The 25,710-nt window shown below is 38.6% G+C and overlaps 1 protein-coding gene across 15 annotated transcripts in view; it reads right to left on the bottom strand.

Moving 5' to 3' along the window:
* MPDZ (multiple PDZ domain crumbs cell polarity complex component) overlaps positions 1-25,710 on the bottom strand; it is a 138,811-nt gene that overhangs the window by 13,371 nt on the left and 99,730 nt on the right. For 8 of the 15 annotated variants that reach the window (XM_089489621.1, XM_089489612.1, XM_089489636.1 and 5 more), the window contains 15 exons: positions 24,286-24,387; positions 23,501-23,572; positions 21,707-21,869; positions 20,892-21,088; positions 15,524-15,615; positions 15,173-15,260; positions 14,831-14,911; positions 9,179-9,271; positions 9,000-9,074; positions 8,013-8,187; positions 6,834-6,979; positions 5,027-5,110; positions 4,699-4,892; positions 2,756-2,903; positions 569-655 (listed from right to left, as the gene is read on the bottom strand). In XM_089489621.1, coding sequence (XP_089345747.1) covers positions 569-655; positions 2,756-2,903; positions 4,699-4,892; positions 5,027-5,110; positions 6,834-6,979; positions 8,013-8,187; positions 9,000-9,074; positions 9,179-9,271; positions 14,831-14,911; positions 15,173-15,260; positions 15,524-15,615; positions 20,892-21,088; positions 21,707-21,869; positions 23,501-23,572; positions 24,286-24,387 — 1,797 coding nt within the window. Of the gene's footprint in view, positions 1-568; positions 656-2,755; positions 2,904-3,463; positions 3,587-4,698; positions 4,893-5,026; positions 5,111-6,833; positions 6,980-8,012; positions 8,188-8,999; positions 9,075-9,178; positions 9,272-14,830; positions 14,912-15,172; positions 15,261-15,523; positions 15,616-20,891; positions 21,089-21,706; positions 21,870-23,500; positions 23,573-24,285; positions 24,388-25,710 lie in introns of those variants that run through there. The other 7 variants (XM_089489680.1, XM_089489681.1, XM_089489689.1 and 4 more) reach the window with 5 other exon arrangements.

Below are 25,710 nucleotides of genomic sequence, written 5' to 3'. Positions count from 1 at the left end.
GCCCACACTAAAACCTCAGCAGGAAAAATAGCAAAGTCACAGTGAGAAGAAAATGATGATGAATAGTATCCTCTTAAGATGTACCAACCAATAAGGCACAGGCAATTCTCCTACAAATGCAGCTGTCTAGCAGGGCTATGATGCTGAGAGGAGGTGATCAAACAAAGAATATTCATTTATAAAGAACACTGCCCACAGGAGGTGATAAAAAACAGAATAAGGGATAAGAGCATGCCCTAAAGATTTAGTTACGACAGCAGAAGTCCTACATCTAAATGTCAGTTTAAGATTTACTAAATCTATAGCTATATTGTGCCTTTTCATCAGGTCTCTACTACACCTCACCTCTGAGAAGCTAAGCGATTAAAAAAACCTATAATAAATCAAGCATGGAAATGAGTACATAAAAATGCTTTTTTATGTACTTGGCTTTTCATTTTATTTCAGTTCTGCTATGTCTCCACAGAAAAACCACTGGCACTACAAAATCAATTCTCTTTTATTTGCTTATATAATTTAACAATGCTTGTGATGGTTTCAAACGAAGCCAATGCAAGCAGTTACAAACCTGGCTGCTCTGAGACGTTCTCCTCTCCGAATGGAACGGACCTGCCTTTATTCTTCCAACTTCTAGTCTGACTGTACCTAATGAGCACTAGAGAGCAGGCATTATTTGTTAAGACACAGACTCCTTAACCCAAAATCATTAAAGGAATATCTCACTTAAAAGGTAAGTCAAAGGCTAATTCAGACAATTATAATCAGAAAACCCTGTTACGTGTTGAGAATTTTATGCTAAACCAATGCTAGGGATTTCATGAACCAGATCTACAACCATTAATGAAAGCATATGAGATTTCATCTCATTGTCCATGGCTTCCAATTGGGCCCAAGGACCTGAACAGAGATTTCTATAGGAGCAAGTTCATAAAAAGTACAGAAAAATCACATGTATTTCATAGCCACTGGCACAGTATATCCATATAATAGCCATAAAAATATTGCCATTCCAGTCCATTCCAGTGTTTTATAGAAGCAATATTGCCATCTAAATGTAGCTTATGGGAAAGGGCAATTCACTGCAGTGGTGAATACGGCAAGATTGAATCAGTTTTAATTAAATGTTCTTCAGGTAAGGAAATTGAGCTCATGATTAAAAATTCCAGCACCACCTGATTCAACTACAGCAGGCTTCAATCTGAGTCCAATTCATTAGTTCCTACCCAACTACGCGGCAAAGATAGGTGTCTTCACTGGCCTCAACATATTCAGCTAAATACAAGAGTTCTTTTGACACCTAACTAATATTCATTCTGCCTAAAGCAGCACATGCACAACACTAAGGAGTTTATTGCTCAGTCTAAATAACTTGGCTTACCTCATCTGAATTGAAGCCTAAATTGGGAGGCAGCTGGGTCCTACTGCAAGGATTTTGCCACTGAAGTGGCCGGGCAAGTGCGGCCTGGCTGCATCCCGGGTCCCTGGCGAGCTCCTGCAGCCATTTTTCCAAGTTGGAAAGCTGCCAGCTTCCAAATAAGGCCACTGGAACTCGCCTGGGAGCCAGGATGCAGCTGGGCAGTACTCACCCAGCGGTTTCGGTGGCAAAATGCTTGCAGTAGGACCCATCTGCCTCCCAATTTAGGCTTCAATTTGGATGAGGTAAGCCAGGTTATTTGGGCTGAGTGATAAGCTCCTAAGTCTTTGATCTTCTTTGTTCCCAAGAAGGAAAAAGCCACTGCCACTTAGATGATACTTGCCAGCTGTTTCAGAACACATACACAAAAACAACCCAAATTTTGCATAGTGGAAATGGTAAGCTCTTTTATAGACCGTAGCTTTTTCCAACCATTTAAAAAGTTTTAGATTGTCTCTAGAATGACAGCATCAGAGGAATTCAACCAAATCAAACCTTTTTCAACTCTTGGCTGACCCATCCGGTGTTAAACCAGGACAAATGGCATTACAGATACTATTTATAAAACTCTAGTACCTGTATGTCAGTTCTGAATGTGATGAAAGCAATAATGAATGTAACTTGGTGTGATTTGTAAGAGCTGTTCAAGATAGCACTTGCATTTGGCTTACAAAAATGGGAGCTGTAAATGTCCATCTTGGGCTACATCCACACTGTAGAAACAATCCAGCTTGATTGTTGATTAAACCACTTTAACTGCTGCAGCTCAATGATATAAAATTCTGGGAATTCTAGTTTGTTGTGGCACCAGACCCCTCTGTCAGACAGAGAAGGCTAAATGTTTCACAAAACTACAGTTCTCAGAATTCCATAGCATTGAACCATGGCAGTTAAAGTGGTGTCAACATGGATTATTTCTGCAGTGCAGATACAGGCTTGTTAGAAGCAGACTGAAGTTTATAAAAGCTCATGCTGCCAACTTCTTTCTTTCACTTAGTTTCAAAGGTGCTACAAGATCTCTCTACATAGATAAAAATTAATGAGAAACGTAGGACCTAGAATCAAAAGGAACTTCAATAGCAGAGTTTTAGATTGTCTCTAGAATTACAGCTGCAGAGTAATTCATCCAACTCAAACCAAATAAAGCAGCAGCAGTGGGGGTGGGGAGCATAGGTTTCAGCCAAACAAGAGGCTGAAACAATGCAGTACAAATGCATCTAAGGTAGTAAACTGGAATCTACAAAAGTTCATGCTGCCGACTTCTTTCTTTCAGTTTATCTCAAAGGTGCTATAAGATCTCTTTACAATATAGTACAGTTTTATCTATTGTTCTGTCTTTACCTTTAACAAAGCGGCCACTGCCTCCTGGTTAGCATTTCGAACATCTTCGCCATTCACCATTAGTATCTGGTCTCCTTGCATCAATCTCCCATCCAGATCTGCTATACCTCCTTTGACAATGTCTGATACAAATACTCCAGTATCATTTCTGCAAGCATAATGTTGATATTTAGGAAATAATATTTAAAAATGGGTTAGTATAAGCCTACCAATAAGTTAATTAAAATTCACACCTACATGAAAAGGAGCTTTCATGTGTAACTATTATTTTGCTGAATGACACCAAAATGCTGAGCCTTTCTTCCTCTTTTTCATCTGCACAATCTAACAAGTCAGCTTGTCAAATGCAAACTTCATAGAGCATTCATGTTATGCTGACAGGCAGAGCAGATAGAAGAAACAATGTCACAGACACCATTATTACAACCCAAGGCTTGAGAAATTTACTACAATTCCCAGAATTCCAGAGCCAGCATTGCCACTGATCACGTTCACTGAGGGAGTTGTGCAAAAAAGTAATTTTTCTAAGCTCTGATCCATTCAGCAAATAAGAATTTCTTTCTGCAATCCATAAAGGCTAGAAACTGAGATCATGCTGAAATTTAGGAGGAGTGCTTTGCATCTAGAAAGGGGTTAATGTGTCTGCTAACATGAAGGGGAAAAAACCCTAAGAAAAACAACAGAGGAGGGTACTTGCATTTGCCCAGATCCTGTGTTGGTATTGAATACTGTCCTTCTTGTCTCCATTTTACAAATGGTAAGTGTAGAAGACAGGTGGAAGTCACAGACTTGTGTAAGGGTTTGGGGTTTGTCTTGTTGTATCACAGCACACTTTTTTAAAAATGAAAATAGTGGTATTTCAAGGCCAGATAATAATATCTTTGCACCCTGCACTGCACTGCAGCATGTCAGGATGAATAAGCCAAATTTTAAGAATGCTTTAAAAAACAATATTAAGAATGCATTTTTTTAAAAAAGTACATTACACAAAAATTTCACTTGGAAATTTGTGGGAAGGGAGACATTAGTAAGAAGTACCCTGACAGTTGTTTTGTTTATCACTCCCTCCCATAAAGCCAAATAGATATGCGGGGAGAGGGGACTCGGGGAGATATGTGTCAGTTTGAGAGCTACACTCTCAGAAACCCTCTTGCAATGCTTGCTGAAGCAAAGTTGACTTCAAATGCTTAGCAAGAGTGACAAGGCAGAAACACATTTAGTAACCCTAGAAAGAAACAAAAATATCCTATTATGAAGTAATAGCACTATCTCATCTTTGTTTCCTGGATGCATCTCAACAGGAAAGGAATTCTCAACTATAACAATGCCTTAGGTCAGTGGTTCCCAAACTTTGGTCCTCCAAGTGTTTTGGACCTCAACTCCCAGAAGCCCCAGACAGATTGGCCAACCATCAAGAATTCTAGAAGCTGAAGTCCAAAACATCTCAAGGACCAAGTTTGGGAAACACTGCTATAGATCAAAGTGGCTCCATATGTCTTAAGGGGCTAGCTAAGTGCATATTTATTCCTTAAAGCTTTCTGCACTAAAGTGGTACAAGCATAAGAGGCCCTTGCTGTTTTCTGAGTAGGTCTGCCATCTGGTACAAAAAGGAAGCTGTGATACCTATTTATAGTACACTGTGTTACAAACAGAACAACACTTCCTTAGACTTTTCATTTTCTAATTAGTTCTATTTTGTAGGCTGCTCTCATCTCAGCCGCATAGATAGGGAAGGAAGTCTAACTTACTGAATAGATGATCCAGAGGGAAACAAGGGTGGGCTGAAATTAAACCTATAAGGCCAGGATTCAGTTTCTGTTGTTTGGATCACACTTGAAACCTAACACAGAGGTGAGGCAACTGCCTTTTATCACATATGTTGTCTCTGGTGTTATCCTCTATTCTAAGACATAACAGTTTCAGAAAGCTCTTCATGAACCTACCTTTTCCCAACAATACTGAGTCCAAGGCCTTTGCCTGGCTTCTTTTGTAACTCTATGCTAAGAACATCATACATATCTTCCTCCTTATACTGGGCTTCGTCCCTATAAACGGTGAGGCGGACTTTTTGTGGTGTCTGTCTGAGAACATTTATTGCTTCATCATGTGTTGCATTTCTTAAGTCAATTCCATTCACCTGGAATACAAATGTATGGCAGATATGAGAAGCTGGATTCTTTCATGACTTTAATACAAACGTACCCCCACCCCGCCACTGCCATAACGCAATACTTTCAACACAGAGGATGTATGATATGCCTCATGTTATACCTCTAAAATCTGATCACCAGCCCACAGTCTTCCATCTTTAGAAGCTGCTCCTTCTTCGTACACTTCATGAATAATAATTGCTCCCTGCAGATTTAAATGCAACAATGTTAGATTGTCTTATTTGTGCACTGTTTCAACCTGATGAGATCATAGAAGACAACAGGTACAATGAAAAACCTAAGTACAGTGGCCCCTTGTTATCCACTGGGGTTTGGTTCCAGGACCCACTATGGATACGAAAATCTATGGATGGCCAAGCCCCATTATACACAATGATGTAATAAAATGGGGGCCCTTATATTAAGCAGTAAAATCAAGGTTTGCTTTTGGAAAGTTTATTTAAAAAATGCTTTTAAGCCATGGATGGCTGAATCTGTGGATATGGAGGGCTGACTCTACAATGTGATTGGAATAGACTGTAAATTACTGGGACATATGTTGTCACAAACTTGCCATATATACAGTCAAACAAAGAATTTGTGGATATGGAGGGCTGACCGTAATCAGCCTCCTGAAATAAACTCAGAAATATATGCCTCAATGGGGAAAAATATTTAAATTATTTTATTTTAATTTTTGTTCACTTGAAAAAGTATAATTATTAATAACTGGAGGAGGGAAGGCAGGAGTAACAGGGGAAACAAGCAGAGAAAAATTAAACACATAAATAAAGATTGTCCTTGCCCAGTGCATTTCAAAGTACAGTGGTCCCTTCCCTTACGCGGGGGATCCATTCTGGACCCCCCCCCCCGCATATGGAATATTCCACGCATACTCGAGCCCCATTAAAACTGACGGGGCTTGTGCCGGCGATAGCCATTACTCTTTCCGGCGTTGCTTTCAGCATAATCTGAAAGCCGCATATATTGGGTGCACTATACACTTTTTCAGAAGTAAATCAAATATGAAAAACAACTATTTTATATAGTACAACACTGTAAAAGCAATTATACTATATGATAAGGATATACTAATATCATTTATAATGTTAATTGAAAAGGACAATAATCATGTTTTATAACATGTGCTAACTTTCATCTAGATGCTAAAGTACTCTTCAATACAAGAGTACTTTGAATAAATCTTTTTGGAAAACTCTCCAGTATGGACATTACATATACTCCTGAGAACAGAAAAATAGTGTTTTCTTTCATTTATTCAAGTCACATTAAATATTTATTTTATTTATGTACGGTTTACAATTATTATTATTTTTAATTAGACAGTTCCCTACCCTCAGGCTTACAATCTAAATAGACATTACACAAAAGGAGAAGGGAATGGTGGTGGGGAAGGGGATCAGGTCCAGCAGTTTTTCCCTCCCTCTGAGGCCTCGAACATGGCAGATGGACTGGAGGGAGGATCCTTCAACTTCAAGTCAGGCCTGATGGAGTTGGGCCTGCGTTTTCGCTCCCTCCAAGCTGGATGATGACAAATGGCAGGGAGGGAGGGTTCTTCTTCTTCATGCCAGGCCTGGTTGGGCCTGCCTTTTCACTCCCTCCCAGGCTGGATTATGACTATCATTGCAGCCCTCTATGTGTATACTTGGAAGTGAGCAATACTTCTAAGTAGACATGTGCTCAGGATTGTGCTGAAAGGGGGCCAGAGGAGATGGGTGTGAAAAAGCAGCCTGAGTGTGCTCCAGACCCAACCTGTGCCACCAAGAGCCAGATTATCTCGGCTTCTTTTTGGTCCAGTCCAAAGACTGGAGTGCAGCTTCAGGCCACTTTGAAGGCATGTGACATTCTGGGGCAAAGTCAACCTTTTCTAGGTTATACACAAATTATGAAGATTTATTATTACTTACCAGCAAAGTGTCTGCTCCTCCCACAATACTCAAGCCAAGGCCAGTACGTCCCTTGGAAATATCAATTGTAGTTTCACAGCCAGGGATGATTGGGCATGTGGTTGGGTCAGAAGCCAATGTTGCTGGAGTTGAAGACCTACTTGTGTCTGAAAACAGACCAGTAACATAGTTGGTATAACAAAAAATGTTATATATGGTCATTTCAAAGATAGCTCAGGTTGAGTAACCTAGTACAACTGTTTCAGAAGGTAGCTTAAGAAAAGCCTACAAGGGATAGGAAACAACAAAATTGCTGATCTGAAGCAAATGTTTTATACCAAAGCTTGACTGTAGAAAGCATTAACTATTTTTAAATTCCACTGGCATTTGTGGGACAAATTAACTGCTGTTATGGTTTCAGTACTATTAATTTCAAGGAGGCTTAAGCAGGAATATGGAATTAAGCCCATTTTTATACTTCTTTATTTGTTGCTTAACCTATTCAGAATGAAGCTGTAAACTATAAAAGCTTTTACTAATCTATGATCCTTGAACAAGACCAGTGAATACAGGCCAGCTCTATGTGCATAAGATTCTTTGATCATCAATGGAATTTGAATACCACAAACATCAAAGGCCCATGTGTGTGCTGATTTTGGATGTAAACTCTAGTTAAAAATGTTGTAAAATTTAGGCAGTTACATAAACAATATTTAATGTATTACATATTTCTAATTGCTACAGACATATAGCTGGTTATGAGTTCAGTTGTGGAAAGGTAAAACATGCAGACAGGATTAAAAAAACTTTAGATGAATGATCACTAGGCAACAATACAAATCTATTTTTAAGTAACCTGCAGAATGTGGGCCTTCCTACATTAAACGAACAAAACATTTATATACTACTTCATACTGAACTAACAGTGTCTAAGCGTTTTACAACTGTAAACTAATTAAAGGAAGAGTCTTGGACTTACAGCTCAATGATAAATAGGCCAATGGCTCATTATAGGTCTATAATTCAGGTCTTCTTGTAAGATAAAGACAGTTGAGATTGGCTTAATACTCTCTGTGTGTACATGCATGGGAGTGTGTGTGTGTGTGTGTGTGTGTGTGTGTGTGTGTACACAAGCATGCCTATGTGCACATTTGTCATTTAATTCATTTGTAAGACAGTGGGAAAGTGGAAGATTCTTACTTTTAATTGACTCTGGTTCTGGTGATTCAGACGGTGGAGCAATCACTGACTGCTGAGTATTAGTTTTTTCACCCAAAGTAGCACTGTAACTAAGTGGCTGTGTCTGGGTCTCCTGTTCTACTGAATTGATTGTGAGCTTCACAGTGGCCTTTGGTGTCTTCAGCAAGCTGATAAACTTGATGAACAACAAAAAGAATAAGTTATCAGGTAACAAACCGATACAGGTATTTGATTTCTAGTATAGTGTACTCAAGTGGACTATTTTAGTAGACGCACAAAAACACAACAAATCCTGTTTCTTGGAAGAAATGTGTCAGTTGCTTTATTTATTTAATATCCTGCCTTTCTGTTTGAGTAGTTCTGAAAACAGTTGCTTGAGAGGGCCACCTGGATTGTAATTTCCCTATTGCCTAGTGTTATTCAAAGAGCCAGAATTTCCACAAGGGAGGGGATAAATATATATGCAGCCTTCACTCCTATGAATGACCTGTCTTTATAAGATTTTTTTTTTGTCAATGAGCTCTGAAAATTCTAAAATACAAACCAAAAAATAATCCTCTCATAGAGAGAAATGTGTACTGAGAAGTGGAATTGGAACAGCTTTAATATATTTCATAGTTCCTTGTTGTTATTGTTGAGTGCCATCAAGAAATTTTCAACTTAAAGCAACCCTATCATGGAGTTTTCTTGGCAAGATTTGTTCAGAGGGAGTTTGCCATTGCCTTCACCTGAGGCTGAGAACATGTGACTTGTCCAAGGTCACCCAGTGGTTTTCATGACCAAGCTGGGAATCAAACCCTGGCTCCCCAGAGTAATAGTCCAGTACTCAAAGAACTACATCATGCTGGCTCCCATATTTTCTCAGAAAGTTCATGTAAAGTTTTCCTGGCTCTACTGGACTCCCCTTAATAGAATCCTTCATAGCACCTCAATGGTTACAAAGAACAGTTATAGATAAGCAGTGCAACGTATTCACTACTCAAGTACCTTCTCTATAGGGTATCCCACAACAATTTCATCATCCACTGCTAAAATTTGATCTCCAACCTTAATTCGGCCATCCTGAAATCAAAACAAACATATTAAGACGAGATTCAGCAGAAGGGAGAGAGAGGTGTCTCCCCCTATAAATTTATCATCTTCTTTCCTGATTAAGCCATGCTTACCTTCCCTGCTGCACCATGCTCCGTTAAGCTCTGAATAACCACACCATTAAGTGTGTCTTCTTCACCAATGGCAATGCCTATACCACCTTGATCCTAAGGTAAAACAGGACACGCCTACAGTTACTGAAGAACAATAATCAAAGCTGTTCAATGTATAAATGTGTAAGGAAAGCCATCTTGGCTAATTTCTGTACAAAATCACTTGATCTCCACATCTTAGACTAACATGCAAATCTGCACCTACCTACTTAATATATTTTGTCAGTCTCCAAAACTTACAATACAGTTTTTAACCGTTTACACATACCAAAGCATACAATTAGATTTCTGTTTTGAGGGGAATAAACCATTATGTATCAAAACATAGGATATTTTTTAAACACACACACACACACACAAATTAATATTGAAAGATCAAACTAGATCATTCCTAGTCAAAGCATACTGAAAATATTCTTTATACAGAATAATAAATATCAAAAAGTTTCATATGGTCCTTGGCTCTCAACTTTCATTATTATCAATTACATTTACACAAACTAGAAAAGAGGTATTAGTAGATAACAAAAATCCCTAGCTCTGACTCCAAGACTAAGAAACAAACAGCAGGATAACAATCAGGAATAGAAACTTTAAAAAAAATCTCTGGAATGTAATGCTTCAGGGAAAACACAATAGTGTGTTGCTTATGATAAACATTAAAAAAAGATATTGAAGGAAAGACAGGATGCACAGTTTGGCAAACAAAATGTGACAGTTTGGAAGACAGGCATGATGGAAAGATTCTGAAGCAGATCATTAAACAGAGAGTCTGCGAACATCTAGAAGGCAATTCCATAATCACAAAAAGTCCACATGGATTTCAGAGAAAGAAGTCATGCCAGACTAATCTGATCTCTTTTTTTGATCAAATTACCAGCTTGGTAGATGAAGGGAATGCTGTGGATATAATATATCTTGATTTCAGTTAGGCCTTTGGCAAGGTTCCCCATGACATTCTTGTAAACAAGTTTGTAAAATGTGGGCTAGGCAAGGTAACTGTTACATGGATTTGTAATTGGTTGACCGGCCGAACCCAAAGGGTGCTCAACAATGGCTCCTTTTCATCCTGGAGAGAAGTAAGTGATCAGTGGGATCCCACAGGGTTCTGTCCTGGCCCCAGTGCTAGTCAACATCTTAGTCAATGACCTGGATGACAGAATTTGTGGCATACCTATCAAATTTACAGATGACACCAAACTAGGAGGAGCAGCTAATACCCCAGAGGCAGGGACATAGCCAAGGGGGGGGGGTTCTTGGGGTCCGGACCCCCCCCCCCTTCCATTAGAAAAATGAATGGTGTGTGCTGCTGCGCCACCACACCCAAGGCCCATTATAATGGTGGCACTTAGTCTGGACCCCCCCCCCCCTTCCTAAATTCCTAGCTACGTCCCTGCCAGAGGTCAGGATCAAAATTCAAAATGACCTGAACAGACTAAAAAGCTGGGCCAAACAAAAATGCATAGATATAGGATGGGTGACATCTGGCTGAACAAGACTACATGTGAAAGGGATCTAGGAGTCCAAGAAGACCACAAGATGAACATGAGTCAACAGTGCGAAGCGGCAGCTAAAAAGGCCAATGCAATTTTAGGCTGCATCAATAGAAGTATAGTGTCTAGATCAAAGGAAGTAATAGTGCCACTCTATTCTGCTCTGGTCAGGCCCCACCTGGAATATTGTGTCGTTTTGGGCACCACAATTCAAAAAGGACATTGAGAAATTGGAGCATGTCCAAAGGAGGGCAACTAAAATGGTGAAGGCTCTGGAAACCATGTCCTATGAGGAACGCCTTAGGGAGCTGGGAATGTTTAGTCTGGAGAAGAGAAGATTAAGAAGTGATATGATAGCCCTGTTTAAATACTTGAAGGGATGTCATATTGAGGAGGGAGCAAGCTTGTTTCTGCTGCTCCAGAGAACAGGACACGGAACAATGGATGCAAACTGCAGGAAAAGAGATTCCACCTCAACATTAGGAGGAACTTCCTGACAGTAAGAGCTGTTCACCAGTGGAACACACTCCATCGGAGTGTAGTGGAGTCTCCCTCCCTGGAGGTCTTTAAACAGAGGCTGGATGGCCATCTGTTGGGGATGCTTTGATTGAGAGTTCCTGCATGGCAGAATGGGGTTGGACTGGATGGCCTTGTGGTCTCTTCCAACCCTATGATTCTATGAATGTGATCAAAAGATCATGTAAGAGATTTCACCATCCTATGAACTGAAAAGTTTAGTATGGCAAAAGTTAATAAGCAAGAATTAAACTATTTAAGGTTTTTTGAAACAATGATCTGCAGTACTTACTTAATACACAATAAGAAAAAAGCAATAGATATTTCTGCCTCCAATTATTTTTTAACAAACAAGTATTTACTAATTAAAAGCAAAAAACCCTGTAAATCAGAAATTATTTGGACACACACACAATCTCATAGGAACAATCCATGCATACAGTCTTTTGCATACATACATTTTTGAGGTGTACTGTAGTTATAATTTGTTAAACTCTGCACTTTGTACCTTTTTCAAACACACACACTAATTCTATGTGAATTTGTGCTTAAATCTGGTCTTATTAATTAACTCTTTATATATCTACATTACTTCTAGGAGAATTTATGGGACAAAACAGATGGCCCTGATGGGGCAGCTTTAAGCCGCCCCATTAAAGGGTGGATTGGGGCCATGGCAACCACACCACGGCCCCAATCCAGCCAGCTTCCTCCCCAAATAGAAGCAGAAAAAAATCTGCTCCTATTTGAGGCAGAAAAGAGCCACCCCTTTGCTTCTAGCGCTGGCTTTCCACAGCGCTACGTCCAGGTGACTTGGGGCATGGCACATGTAAACATCACACCCCCAAGCCAGCTTGAAGCCGGCTGAAGCTGTCAATCTGTTCCAGCCCTATGTTTGCATTTGATCCTCTTGTACCTAAACCAGTGGTTCCCAACCTGTGGGTCGGGACCCCTTTGTGGGGTCGAATGACAATTCCATGGGGGTCGCCTAAGACCATTGGAAAACACCTATTTAATTATAGTTTTGAAGTAGCGATGAAAATAATTTCATGGGTTTGGGTCACCACAACATGAAGAATTGTATTAAAGAGTCACGGCATTAGGAAGGTTGGGAACCACTGACCTAAACTATACAGATTTTAGAAAGCAATTTTGTTTACAATATTTTCATTAGGACAGTTGCAGGCGTGCAGAAATGCTGCATTGAGTAATGCTAAACCATTGTTTAGAATAGTGATTCTTAATGCAGGGAGGTGTTGCATATTTTTGAGAATCTGATCAACGCCATGGACCTCTTCTCCAGAAAAAAAATTAAACACAGTGTTCAAAATAACAGGAAGAAAATCAAGGGGTTGGGAAACTGCATCAAGTTCACAGACGTTCTGAAGTTCACCCAAGAAACCCTTAAGTGTCGTGGACTACAGGTTAAGAACCCCTGGTTTAGCCCCAGGCTTGTGTGGTTCCCCACTTCCATTTTAGATTAAGAATAATTTAGCATGTCATTTGAACTATGGTTAATCTTAACTATGGTAAGTGGAAACAAACTAAGATCTCAAAACTATGGTTCAGAGTCACCTTTTTCTATCAAATCAAACGTGGCAGGTGCCTTTTCTCCTCTCTGTCCTCACTCAATAGGCCACACCAGGGCATTTCAGTGCTCTTGAAATGACACCATCACTTCCTGCTGCCATTGTGGCCAATTTTTTGTGTGTATTTTGGTGGTTTGAGGGGAAACAAACCACTGCATTTTTAGATAGCTTTGGGAGATTTGGGCTGGTTTAGGGGCAAAGAAACAACTGACAATTAATCTAAATTTTAATTGGAGGAGTCTGGGGGCTTTGAGGGGCTTCTAGGGGGCCAAAAGGGTCACATTTATGGGGTCCCAAGGGCCACATGCAGCCCACAGGTCACACTTTGTTCACTCTGTATCAAACCATAATTAAGATTAACAACTGTTATGCATGAATTCAGAGGACATGGAAAGATGAAATAAGTCTAAACTTGAAGTGAAAACTTCAGATGTCCTCATGACTGAGCAGGGGAAGGAAGAGGGTCTGGAGAATATGTCAGCCCAAAGCTCACTGAAAGTCATTTTTGTTGAGGAAAGCTTTAGTATCAGGCTTGAACAAAACCCAAATCTACTGCTGGATACAAGAAGGCCCACATAGATAGTATCATGAAATCCAACATAAATCTGTGCCCTTTTTGCATGTGATCATCCAACTCTATGTTTAAGAGCTTGTTTCAACATTCTCTAAACCATGTACAAGATCCTAATTCATAATAAATCCTTAAATAACCTGCTTAATAGGCCAGAGTCATCTTGTAGAAGTCTCTTCCACTAAATCAGTACTAATCCATAGGGAGGGTCCAAAGGATCATGCCTCTCCTACAAGATTGGACCATCTAAATAGTCTCTCTGCTATACAAGGGCTTGCTAATAGCTAAACAGGTATTTGGGATAATATTTCCAAAGCAATTGTGAGACAAAATATTTACTGCAGTCATTTTCAATAGATCCAGAAAAAGATTTTGCCTTTGACTCACAGTTCGCCTGTTCTTGAGTATCACAACATGATATTTTTTCAAAGAACAAGGAAATTTAACATTTATGGTCCTTTTAGGTGTGTGTGTTGTGTGCCTTCAAGTTGTTACGAAGTTATGGAGACCTGTAACAGGGTTTGCTTGGCAAGTTTCTTCAGAGAGGGTTCGCCACTGCCATCCTCTGAGGCTGAGAGAGTGTGACCAAGGTCACCCAGTGGATTTTCATAACCAAGCCAGCATTTCAATTCTGCTCTCCAAAACCTGAAATCCTCAGTCAATCTTGGGGGGTGAGCTGCCTTTGGAAGGGATACTGCTAACCAATCTCCCACTTCATCCCCAGAGCCATAGTTTCTTTCTTCTAGTCTTTGCACTGCTATTGTGCTCTGCCTCTTATTCTTCAGTGTCTTTTTACCTTTTCATTATGCCTGACTAACTTTACTTCACCCAAACCCTTTCCCCACAAAATTCTGAAATCTACTAGTACATAAATTAAATCCACACATGTGAATTTGTGTAACTGATTAATAGATAGCACTGATGCTTTCCATTTCCAGAAAGACACTTTGGACATTCTAAGTCTACTGGAGCTTGCAGCAGAAAATAAATGAAGGTCACTTCAGTTGCCACTTCATTCAAATTTGAATCCAAGACTATGCCAAAGCACACTGTTAACCCACTTAGAGTTAAGACATGCTGACTAAATCTTTATTGCCAATATAAGAATAAGCTAGGGGTAGTCAAATTAGAAAAATGTATGCACTTTACAGTTCCAAATTTTCCAGAATCAGCTGGCTCAGCTTTTCCAAAATCAGCTGGATAAGGACACTAGCTGTGTTACTACAAACTACATCTGATCCAGATAATGAAATACAGCCAAATAGAGGTGGCAGTCCACACTGATTCTGATAATGAAACATATCTCAAAAGTCTATGCTTCCATAGGCATTTTGTTAATTCAAAGGTAAAGCAGTCCCTCTCAGCTCACACTTAAGAAATCAGAGAGAAATTCATTTGGAAGCACTAAGATTGGCGTCTAACAAGAAATATCCACATAATTTACCTTTGGCAGTTCCACATTTTGAATATTCTTGTATAAACTAAAATCAATAGATAGAACAGAGCTTTGAAGATTCTCTTCTCCCTGGAAGAAGGAAATATATTATCAAAACACAGGTACATAGAAAAATCCAAAATAGCACATCCACTAGAGATGGTACAGATCCAGAATATGCCATTTCCCTTTTACTGTATTTTAGCCTTATGTTAAACTGTCTCTATCAAATTTGCTCATCCTGTAAAAGTCTATTTTGACTTTTGTTCAGTCACAAAAAAAAACCTTACAAACAAAATCTTTGCTCATTAAAATATTAATTATATTACTTAAATAATATCCTTTTTGTACCTCTCTGTGCTGAGTCCCAGAAGATATAGTTGAGGTCTCTATTGATTTCCCAGGACAAACAGCCATCTGATGGACAGCATCTTTGTTTCTATGATATAAAGCATATATGATTTAAAATCATCCTGTTAAATTCATGAAAACCTTAAGTTTTATTTACTATTTGATATCTAAAATGTCATTTCAAAAAGTAGGATTGTTTATAATAGTTGCAGTATTTGAAACAAATATAAAATCCAGAGAAACTTTCACCAGTGCCAGACACTGAATTATATGGAAAGACTACACTATTAAGAGATCTAGTTAGATCATTCTAAATGCAAAAACAAGATACAAATATTAAAGATTACTTACCTGATAAATATTATTTTTACTTTAGAAGGTGCACATTTAATTATTGAAGATGCATTCTGGTGAGTCTTTCCATATAGAACTTGTCCATTTATCTAGATAAATCAGAATAGCATGAAGAGATAAGAATACTAATTTATCTTATCTCAAACCAGTACTTTCACAGACAAAAGTAAACTTGGTTTGTTTGTGACTATTTATTAAAACTGCTCTTCAACCATTAAATTGCAATACACTAATCCTGCTTTCTTTATATAATCCTGCTTTGGTTTATAAACATTTCCCCTGTGTCACAACATTCCTAACAGCTGTTAGTTTGTATTCAGCTCTCTTACTGAGTTGACAATGTCCTTTGCTAGGTTACAGTAGGCTAGCTGATTCCGGGAACATCATCATCAGTTTCCACTAGTAATTGATCATCTTGTGACTCACTGGTTATCATATGAAAGAGAAATGCATGGAACAACAGATTGCTAATAACAAATCAAGATAAATAAAATTCAGCTATTCGCAATCGGGCCAATTTGTAACTGACCATGACAATGAAAACAAACATAACATTGATTCAGTATACATTGTGTTTCAACAGAAAACAAAAATAACATTGATTCAGTAACATTGTGTTTCAACAGTAGGCTTAAATTCTTCACATTAATAGAAGGGCTTCAGTATAATTAGAAACAAATCCATTAAAGGATTCTATTTATTATTAATTTAAAATGATTTTACATTGAACGCTTCCAAGAGGTCAAAATGCTTCACACAAATTCGCCAGAACAGTCCCACAAATCCTTTTTTAACTAATCCAGGATTTCAATAATGATTTTGACTATTGGAAACCAGGGGCGATTTTCAAATGTAAATGTGCAGCATTAGCACCAGAACTAGAAACAACTGGAAACAAGCTAGATTCAATAGAGGTTGAAAACAATAAAAAGCAAGGGCCCTGACAAATGTACAACCTGTTTTCGATGAACTGCATATCTCTTGCTGATGCAGACCTACAAACTGAGAGTACTCTCAAACCCTGAATGGTCAGATGGGAGCTACTGCCAAGGGTGCTTTGACAGAAGCTCATGGTCCAACTGCAGCTTTTCTGAGAGAAGAAAGATTTGAGCACTGTGATACATTTCTTTGCCACATCCAAGCTGGATTTCTGCAACATGCTCTCGACAGTGGCCTGTTTTCAAAAAGTATCTGGAAACTCCAGCTGGTGCAGAATGATTGGGGTACAATATTTGGACTATCTGTTCCTTACCTGCCTTATCTCCTGGTTGTTCCTGAGTTCAATTCAAAGTGCTGGTGATTATTATATTTAAAGTATCAAACATTGTTTATGTTTCTGGAGGCTCCACTTAGCCCCACCCCCTTAAAATTAATTAATTAATTTCTTGCCATCCTCACACCTTCTTGCTTTCTTGCATCTCTTTCCTATATATAACTTGTGATATAGTAACTTGTTTGTTCCCAAAACTGCCCTCCTTTAAATTAATCGTCACATTAGAACAAGGTAATTGGGAAATGCACCTGGTATTGGGAAAGAATCCACTACTGGAAGGTATGGCCCCATACAGACAGGCCAAAATAAAGCTGCTTCGGGTTACTTTGGAGGTATGCTGTTTAAATGATGCATGCAACCTAAGAGTCCGGAAGCTGCGCCAAAGCTGCACTCCGGTCCTTAGGACTGGATCATGGCTTTGGCACGGCTTCCGGACTCTTGACTTGCATGCATCATTTAAACAGCATAAATCCAAAGTGACCTGAAGCAGCTTTATTTTGGCCTGTCTGTATTGGGCCTATGATTCTTCTCTAAAATAAGGCAAGAGAATATTTTATTCCTTGTTTTAACATGAAACTGGAGGATTTGAGCAATAATACCTTCTGACTATTTCCATGTCACTGAAGTTCAAGTATAGGTAGAGGCACAATCACAGTGGGACTGGCGGAATGGATAAAACTGACCCTAGGCCTATCAAGAGTTTTCAATGTCTCCAAACCAAGTTCTTCTTTAATGCTTTTGGAACAACTTCTTCTAAATAATCGGCTTGTTAAGAGAGGCTTTATATAAAAATCTTGCTCCATCACCCACCTCCATCAAGTGGTGGGAAACAAGTGGCCTGTAGACCCAGGCCTCTGCCTCTTACAAGCCGCTCACAGAACCAGCTGGGAAAAACAGTCTGTTAATGAAACCTAATGCTCTTGGAAACTTCCAGGTGATGTGATTCTCTGTGTGCCACCATCCTCCCATCCCACTACCAAGAATTCTTCTCTGTGTGGGTTTGTTTACAAAAACAGACATAGATTTGTGGACATTTTTGTTTTACTTTTCAGGGGATGGTGCAAGCCCACAGCAGACCCAAGGATAAGTTGTCTGTGGATCCCCAGACTTTGCTCACATTGGTATAGTTGGTTAATTACATGGTACTTAGTTCTCTCAGTAATGGAACAAAAACTGTGTAGCCTTCTGTTTGCATTTCAATGTATAGTTGTTTTTTAACTATTTTACTAAGCTCTTGCTGTAGAAACTTCAAGAGATGTTGTATTTCCTTCTATGCTAATAATTCTGTATGCTTTAATATGTTGTTGTTGTTGGTATTGATTTATATAGCATCACTGATGTACATGGCACTTTACAAGTAAAAACAACCAAAAACAGTGGGTCCTGCCAATGATGTACAACCTGAAATATATGTGTATATATATATATACACACACACACACACACGGAAGGAATTATAAAAATATAAAACTGTACAATTGTAAAACAAATCCAATAAAGTACAAAAAATACACATACTATAGAGCAAACTGACAAAAACATATAATCATAATGTACAAGATTATAAAAACAATACTAAACTAAAACTGCAAAAACTTTGGAATTATATGCCTGCTGCTCGTTTTAACTTCTTGATTTATTTAGGACATTGTTTGATTATTGAGTTTTCAGCTATTCTTATGAACTGCCCTGAGAGATGCTTTGTGAGACAGAATATAAAGATGCTAATATGCAAACAAAATATATAAATGTATTACAAAAATATTTCAGATTGTGTTATTCATTTGCTCAAAATAAAAATGAGCTGCATCCAGTGGCAGTTTGGAACAATCTACTGTCCATATTCTTAAGTGTATGATGGTGTTATGTGTTTATCCACCAGCCTGAGATCCAGAAAATCTCCCTTATATCTCCCTTGAAAGATGCCACCTCAAATCACAGAAATTGTGAGCTAAAACCTAGCCACTTGTTGCTGAAGATTCCTGGTCAACATGATTCCTGAAAAATGTATATGGGTCTGTGTTTGTTTTCCTCATGTAATGCAGACGGCACCCCGTCCCTCTCCATTTAATCATGTAAATTTGACTGCAGGACCAGTGGATGATGGTTTGTTAAACATAACAGTCACTGTGCTCTTAACTTTTACTGTCTTTTTAAGAAAATCACAAGGATGTTATCCAGGATTGCTAACTGCTTTTCGAAGGACAGTTTTTTCTATCAATCTTCTTAGATTTGGTGGATTCCAGAAAGCTATAACAAAATGCTTCCTGACAGTATATTCAGAATTTGCTACCAATGAACAGTTTTCTCCAATAGCCAAATAGCAGAGGAGATTCTGGATGGAAAATAGCCACAAATAGAATGGGTTGTTCACTATTTCTTGACTCATATATTTTTTGGAGAAGATTTTCATTCAAAACTAGTAGTAGCTCTCTTAATGATTTTATCAATGATATGAAGAGGATATCCCCTTTGAAGCAGCTTTCAGTTCACTGGATTTTTAAAGTAGTTTTCATTGGTGTTACAGATTACTTTGATTATTATAACCAAGCTGTCAATAATATTTCTTTTAACTTGGTTGGGGAAGCATCAGTGGTCTTACTGTGAAGATCAGTGACCGTTCTGTAATTCTCAATTATAGAAGGGCATCAAGGAAAGGGATATGTGGATGTTCAGATGTGCTGAACTTGAATGAAAAGAGTTGATATACAGTGCACCCTTGCCTTACACGGGGGATCCATTCCAGACTCCTCCGTGTAAGGCAAATAACACGTATGGCTGAGCCCCATTAAAAATAATGGGGCTCATGCATGATGCACTGTGCGGCACATGCACACATGCCACTGCAACCCTGTTGGTGCAGCTTTCAGCATAAGCTGAAAGCTGCACGCGTATGACGCATGCGCAGTGTATAATACAAAATTTTCTAAGCATTCTTTTCTTTTCATCCAGACCATAAAGAAGCCAACAATGTACCACCACTATATGGGAGATTTGTTAATGGCCGCTTTAAGGTTGTTGTGTTCTAGTTTGTGCATAAAATAAATACATATGCATTAATCATATGTGTCCAAGACGTGTGATGGACATTAGCTTAGTGAGTTTTAAAAAAGGGATTTAACACTTTATATGTACATTAACCAAGGCAATAACTGTCTTGATCATTATACCTCTGGGTATAGGGATGGCTTCTACTAAATGTATTGCACCTTTACGCCATTCATCTTATGTACCTCTTTCCTGTTCTTATCCTGTCATATCTTCTCATATTCTTATTCTGTTATAGCCTCATATCTGCTAATACCTATTATGAAGTAGCTACTGCTAAATAGCTTCCATCTTTTTTCCACCCAAATAGGTTCAATAAATAATATAATCCATAGTATATCTCCCTTCATCTCAGACCAAAATATTAAATTCTGTAAAGCTGCTGGCTACTTCTACATCATCAGTATCTGGAAACTAGAACAAGAAGCTTCATGAATTATCGTAGAAGATTAAAAGCACATCTGTAGGCATGTTTATTCAGAAGTAAGTAAATGCCAGTACTGCAGCCACTCACTCACAAACCACAAGGTTGTGAGTTCAATACCAGCCAGGGCTGAGGGGCGACTCAGCTTTGCATCCTTCCAAGGTTGCTAAAATGAGTACCCAGCTTGACAGGGGCAATTAGCTCACAATTGTAAACTGTTCAGAGACTCCTCAGTGCAATATGAAGTGGTATATAAATGAAGCTGCTGTTCCTGCTAAGTCCTGTCATGTTCAGGACTTCAGAGGTTTATTTCAAGTATAGATTGTAGCCTAACAGGTTTTTGTTGTTAAATTGTAACTGCCTATTCTCTCTGAATGTCATCAAAGGTATGTTCCTCTCCTATTACACAGCATTTACCTCCAGTACCATGATAGTTGAAAACCAATTCTGGATCCAAACATAACATTCATAACAGAAAGCCAATATGATTACAAAGAATGGACATACTGATGAAAATAATGCGCTGTTAATTAGAGAGTGCATTTTACACCAATAATCAAATGTTTCTCTGTCCTCAGAGTCAGCATGCTTCGTTCTAAGTATAATTACCAGACACTTACTTCCAGTAACTCATCTGCAATCTGCAGCCTGCCATCTTTTCCAGCTGCTCCATTTGGATCAATTCCCACTACAAAAACACTCATCTTGGATCGGTCTTTGTTCCCAGCTAGGCTGAGTCCTAAGCCAGTCTTCCCTTTCTCCAATTCTATCATGTGTAGATCTCCTAACAGATGCCCATACTGGTGACTGATCTTTTCTAGTCATAAAAAAGATAAAAATTCAGATGGGTGACACTGACAGCATGTATCTTTGGAAACTTCACAAGAACCCAACTCTGGAATGCAAAGATCATTATCTTAAACACATAATCTAAGTCAGACAGAAACAAAGTAGGAATCTATGCTTCTTTTCCAATGAAATGTGTTGTAGCTGAAGCAGAGAGGAGGAAAGCCTTTCAGCTATTTCATTTTTAGAAATGATAGAGAACTGAGACTATCTCTGCCACTCCCCTTTTCATAGCTATATAAACACCTTGAATATTTGTGTTTCACTAATGCTTTCTTTAAAAGACAACATTCTTTACAGTTTTTAAAAATAAAATTTCTTTACATATATATTTGGTTATTTATATTTTAAAGAATGCTTTCCAATAGTAAATCCTAGATTTATAAGTGAAACAACAACCAAATAAGGAGAGAAGCTTAATGAACCTAAATTAACTCATGAAGGGATGCAAAACAAAAATTTATTTTGATCAAGCAAGACCTAAAAAGCCCACTCAAAATCCTTACCCTAATACAGAAATAACACAGCAGATGTATCAGTTTTGCATTACACTGTCTTGTCCTGAAAGACTACGTCAAAAGTCACTTACTCCAGCTGTATCCAAACTCATCTTCCTTATCCAAATCTTCTTGGTGTTTGTTACAGGACTGCTGCACCACTTCCCCACTCATTCCTGAAGATAATGAAGGAGGAGGCAGAGGCACATTACAAGATGAAGTCTTTTCTGGCTCCGAATCTGACTGACTGGATGCCTGTGGAAAACAAGAAAAATACGGTGGCTGAGAATATGCAAACTGGTGCTGGGGAAACAAAATGAATGGAATGATGAAAAAGAAAGGACTAGGGCTTTGAAGTCAAAATACTGAGCAGCAAGAAAATAGAAAGGCAATCACAGATGGAAAAATAGTGAGGGGAAAAGTCTCAGATGTGTTTTAAGAAAGCAGGACAAGTACTATACACCAAATTCAGTGAAGATTTATGTGCGCATGGCTTATGTTTCATGGGCATATCCAAATGCAAAAATATCTTTCCAATCAACTCTTGTATTTTTTTTAAAAAAAGATGCAGTTTCCTTGATTCTAAAAGAAAAGTGATATGGGTGATTCAATGGATTAATTTTAATAAGTGTCTCTGATTACAATAGTTTGTGGAGAAATTTCACAACTAAGTAGGAAATTGCACTGGCTTGGAACCAGAGTTCCTGCAAGCAAAATTCTACTTATGAGACACTTCCAATGTAGAATGTGGTGCCTAGAGGAAACGCTCACCAAATTCTGCTTCCACAGCTCTGGAGAAACAGAGGTCACAAAGGAAAAAGTATGGGAGGTTATGCAGACCCAGGTGAAAGGGAGAGTCAGAAAAAACTATCTCTCTGTCAAATCAGCAGGAGCCTCTGTTCAGTGAATGAATCTCTGTGGATGAAAGAAGCCCTAATGTGGAAGGGACATTGGATCCAAACCATTATTTGTATGTGTGCATATTTCTATAACTTATTTAATTTTTTATTTCATGTATATTGTGGCAGACCCTTTTCAATACTGTGCACTAGAGTGTAAAGGGAAAAGTAGAAATAATTCCTTATGTTAGTCTTTAAGAGCTAAGTGTGGTTTGTTATGTCTTGGGCTGCATCCGGATACTAATAGTTGAGTGTTGAATTAGATGTGAAGGGAGAAGATATTTAGTATTTGACACTGCGCTTTTAAAAACAAAAACACAGGAATGGAGGCTCACACTTCTACCTGAGCAGTAAGGGAACTTTCTGGATGGAGAGATCCAAGGACACTGTGGTATCACTGAACCAACTGGGGGTGTCAATTGAATTCTCCATCTCATCTGACCACCCCCTTGCCAATAAATGCAACAAACAGGTGGGAAAGACAAAGGCACCTAGTCTAGTCTCTACCATACAGAGATAAAGGACCCTGCTACAGAAAGTTATTCCCAGCCACTAAGGTGATGCAACAAGACCTAAATAAGACAACAGGAATGAAATTGCTGACTTAAGTAATTTGGATAGGGCAGTCCCAATAAAGCCACACAAGATGTTCTCTGAAAAATCCCCTACAGAAGACAGGTCTCATGTGTGTCAAGCACAAGTACAAATAAGACAATTCCCAGATCCTCTGTAGTAGCAGTAGTAGTACCTTACCAATATCTGACAGTTTGGATGATAGCATGTGACTGATACACAAACACACACACAGAGAGAGAGGGAGAGGGAGGGAGAGAGAAGCATCACGTTGGAAGCTGTGGGTACATTTAGAAGAAACAGATGGCTCTTCTGAAAAGACGAGAGAACCATATTGAGAGGATGGGACAAGAAAGCACACAAGGAGTGTAATACACACATTATCTAGGACAGTAACTACAAATTAAGACAAACCTTAAATGGTGTAGGTGCAAAGGGGTTACATGGGGAGCAACTGGAGGTAAATCTAATTGGATGCTGCATGTCCTATGATAATAGAAAACAGCAGATTGTTTATTGAATCTCTGATGGCATGCTACTTCAGGACTCTGCAGTAATAAATGTTTTAAAAACCTTCTGCATAGGGAATGTTTCTTATACAAATATTCATACAAAGAAATGTGGACCTATGATCCCAGACAGATAGATCTACAGCCAGAGTTTATGTCCTAAATGTAGAAAACCTTGTATGCAGCAGACATCTGCAGCAAGGATAAATAATTTTTCATATTATCAGCTCTGGATGATGACAGAACTATACAGTGACTGGGAGGGGAAAGAAGCTTGCAACCTAGTGGCTGGTAATAGAAGAAGGTCTATAATTACTTAATTCGTTTACAGAGCAATCCAATTTTCTACTAAGAAGTCCCATTAATTTCAATTAGATTCCCAGTTCCATAATCCCAAAATAATGTCACTATTCCTGAATATATATTATGCAGTCCACCAATGTCTCTTTATGGTTCCTGTGCTACCACCATGTCATAACATAATTGTGGGCCACCTTTTTTTTGACAACTAGGGGGAACATTTTAGGGAGCACATGTTAGGCTTTATATCAGAGAGTATTTGGTCCCACCAAAACTGTTTTACAGAGATCTGTTAAAATATATTACGTGAGGAAGTGGGGGAAGGAGACATACAGGATAAACACATAAATGTTCACTGAGTCCATCACAGACACACAGGCATCATCCAACCTTGTTAGTGTTGAACTGGAGAGGGTCAACAAAGGGGTTAGTGCTGCTGAAGGCAGGAGGCTTACTGAAAGGGTTGTACTGCAGGTAAAGCATAGGGAGGTTCTACAAGAAAAACAGAAAGGGGCTTGCTATCCAAAAGGCAGATTATCTTAGGCTACATTCACATATGTACAATCATCACTTGGCAGACATCAAATGATGATCTGTATGCATGAAGCAGCGGTCAAAGATCAAATACTACATAGAAATTCTGTTGCAACCCACAACATCTCAAGCACAAAATATTTCAAAGGAAGCAGTTCAGAGATTCAAGTGACAGGATGTGCTTGTTTGTGTAAATACATGTGCATGTTTGCCTGAATCACTCTTATTCACGAGGCTCTCTCTCCCTTGAGTAGCCTCTCTGTGATTTTCATCACCTGGAACATGTAGGGGAGTTCATACAGATCCTTCCAAATACCATTTCATTAGCAATGCTAGTGAAAGCTTATAAAGTTGAGTGCATACAACAAAAACACTTTCAGAACACCAGCCTTGGTCCAGCATAGATTGGATGAGAATACAAATAATGGCAAAGTATATAATGTTGCCCGGTTTCTTAACTGTGGATAATGGACCATAAAAATAGATTATGTGGTCCTTTCAGTCCTTTCCATGTTCCAATTCTTTCCAGCTGTGACCATGGTATTATATGTTTGCACTACTTTTTGCTAACTGTGGTTATCTCCAAGTCAAAGTTTGCAGCCACAGTTAAAAGTGAGTTGATAAACCTGTGGTGTGACCTGAAAATGATTAACAAAGAGTTGAGAGTAACCCCGTAACATGGTTAGCTCAGACACTAAAAAAGGAGGGGAATTCCCAAGCAAGAGGGAAGGCTTGTACAACTGCAAAACAAAAGGAGGAGAGCAAAAGTACAAAACATCCACAGGGCGCTCCATTTCTTTGAACCAATTCTATTCCAGCTCACTTAAAAGTGACCTCTGCTGAACAAAATAGCGTATTTCAGTGTAATCACGAATAGGACCACACTGCACAGATATTCAGCATAACCAGTGCAGTTATAAATGACAAAACTAAAAAAACAAATTACTTTTTAAAAAATCTATACATAAGTTTTATGCTTTAAACATTAATAAAACAGTGGTAAGTAAAATCTGAAGATACTTTTTATTGTGATACTCATTTTTTACAAATAAGTTACGGAAAATATGCACAACAGAATGGAAAATGTGTTATCAAACAGTAACAGTTAAGAGTTATTCACAGAAACACAGATTTGATGGGAAAGGCAGTAATTAATTATCAATATCTCAGGGCAAAATTAATAATTTTACACCCATAATGTGCAGTGATGAATTATTTTCTTCAGGAAACAAAATTACAATGTAACTCTTGATTCCTGAGGAAAATAATTCACCACTACAC

The sequence above is a fragment of the Sceloporus occidentalis genome, unplaced genomic scaffold, assembly GCF_023333645.1.
Source record: "Sceloporus occidentalis isolate IW3139 unplaced genomic scaffold, rSceOcc1.0.p SCAF_1, whole genome shotgun sequence".
Lineage (NCBI taxonomy): Eukaryota > Metazoa > Chordata > Lepidosauria > Squamata > Phrynosomatidae > Sceloporus > Sceloporus occidentalis.
This window is presented reverse-complemented; position numbering and strand designations above follow the sequence as displayed.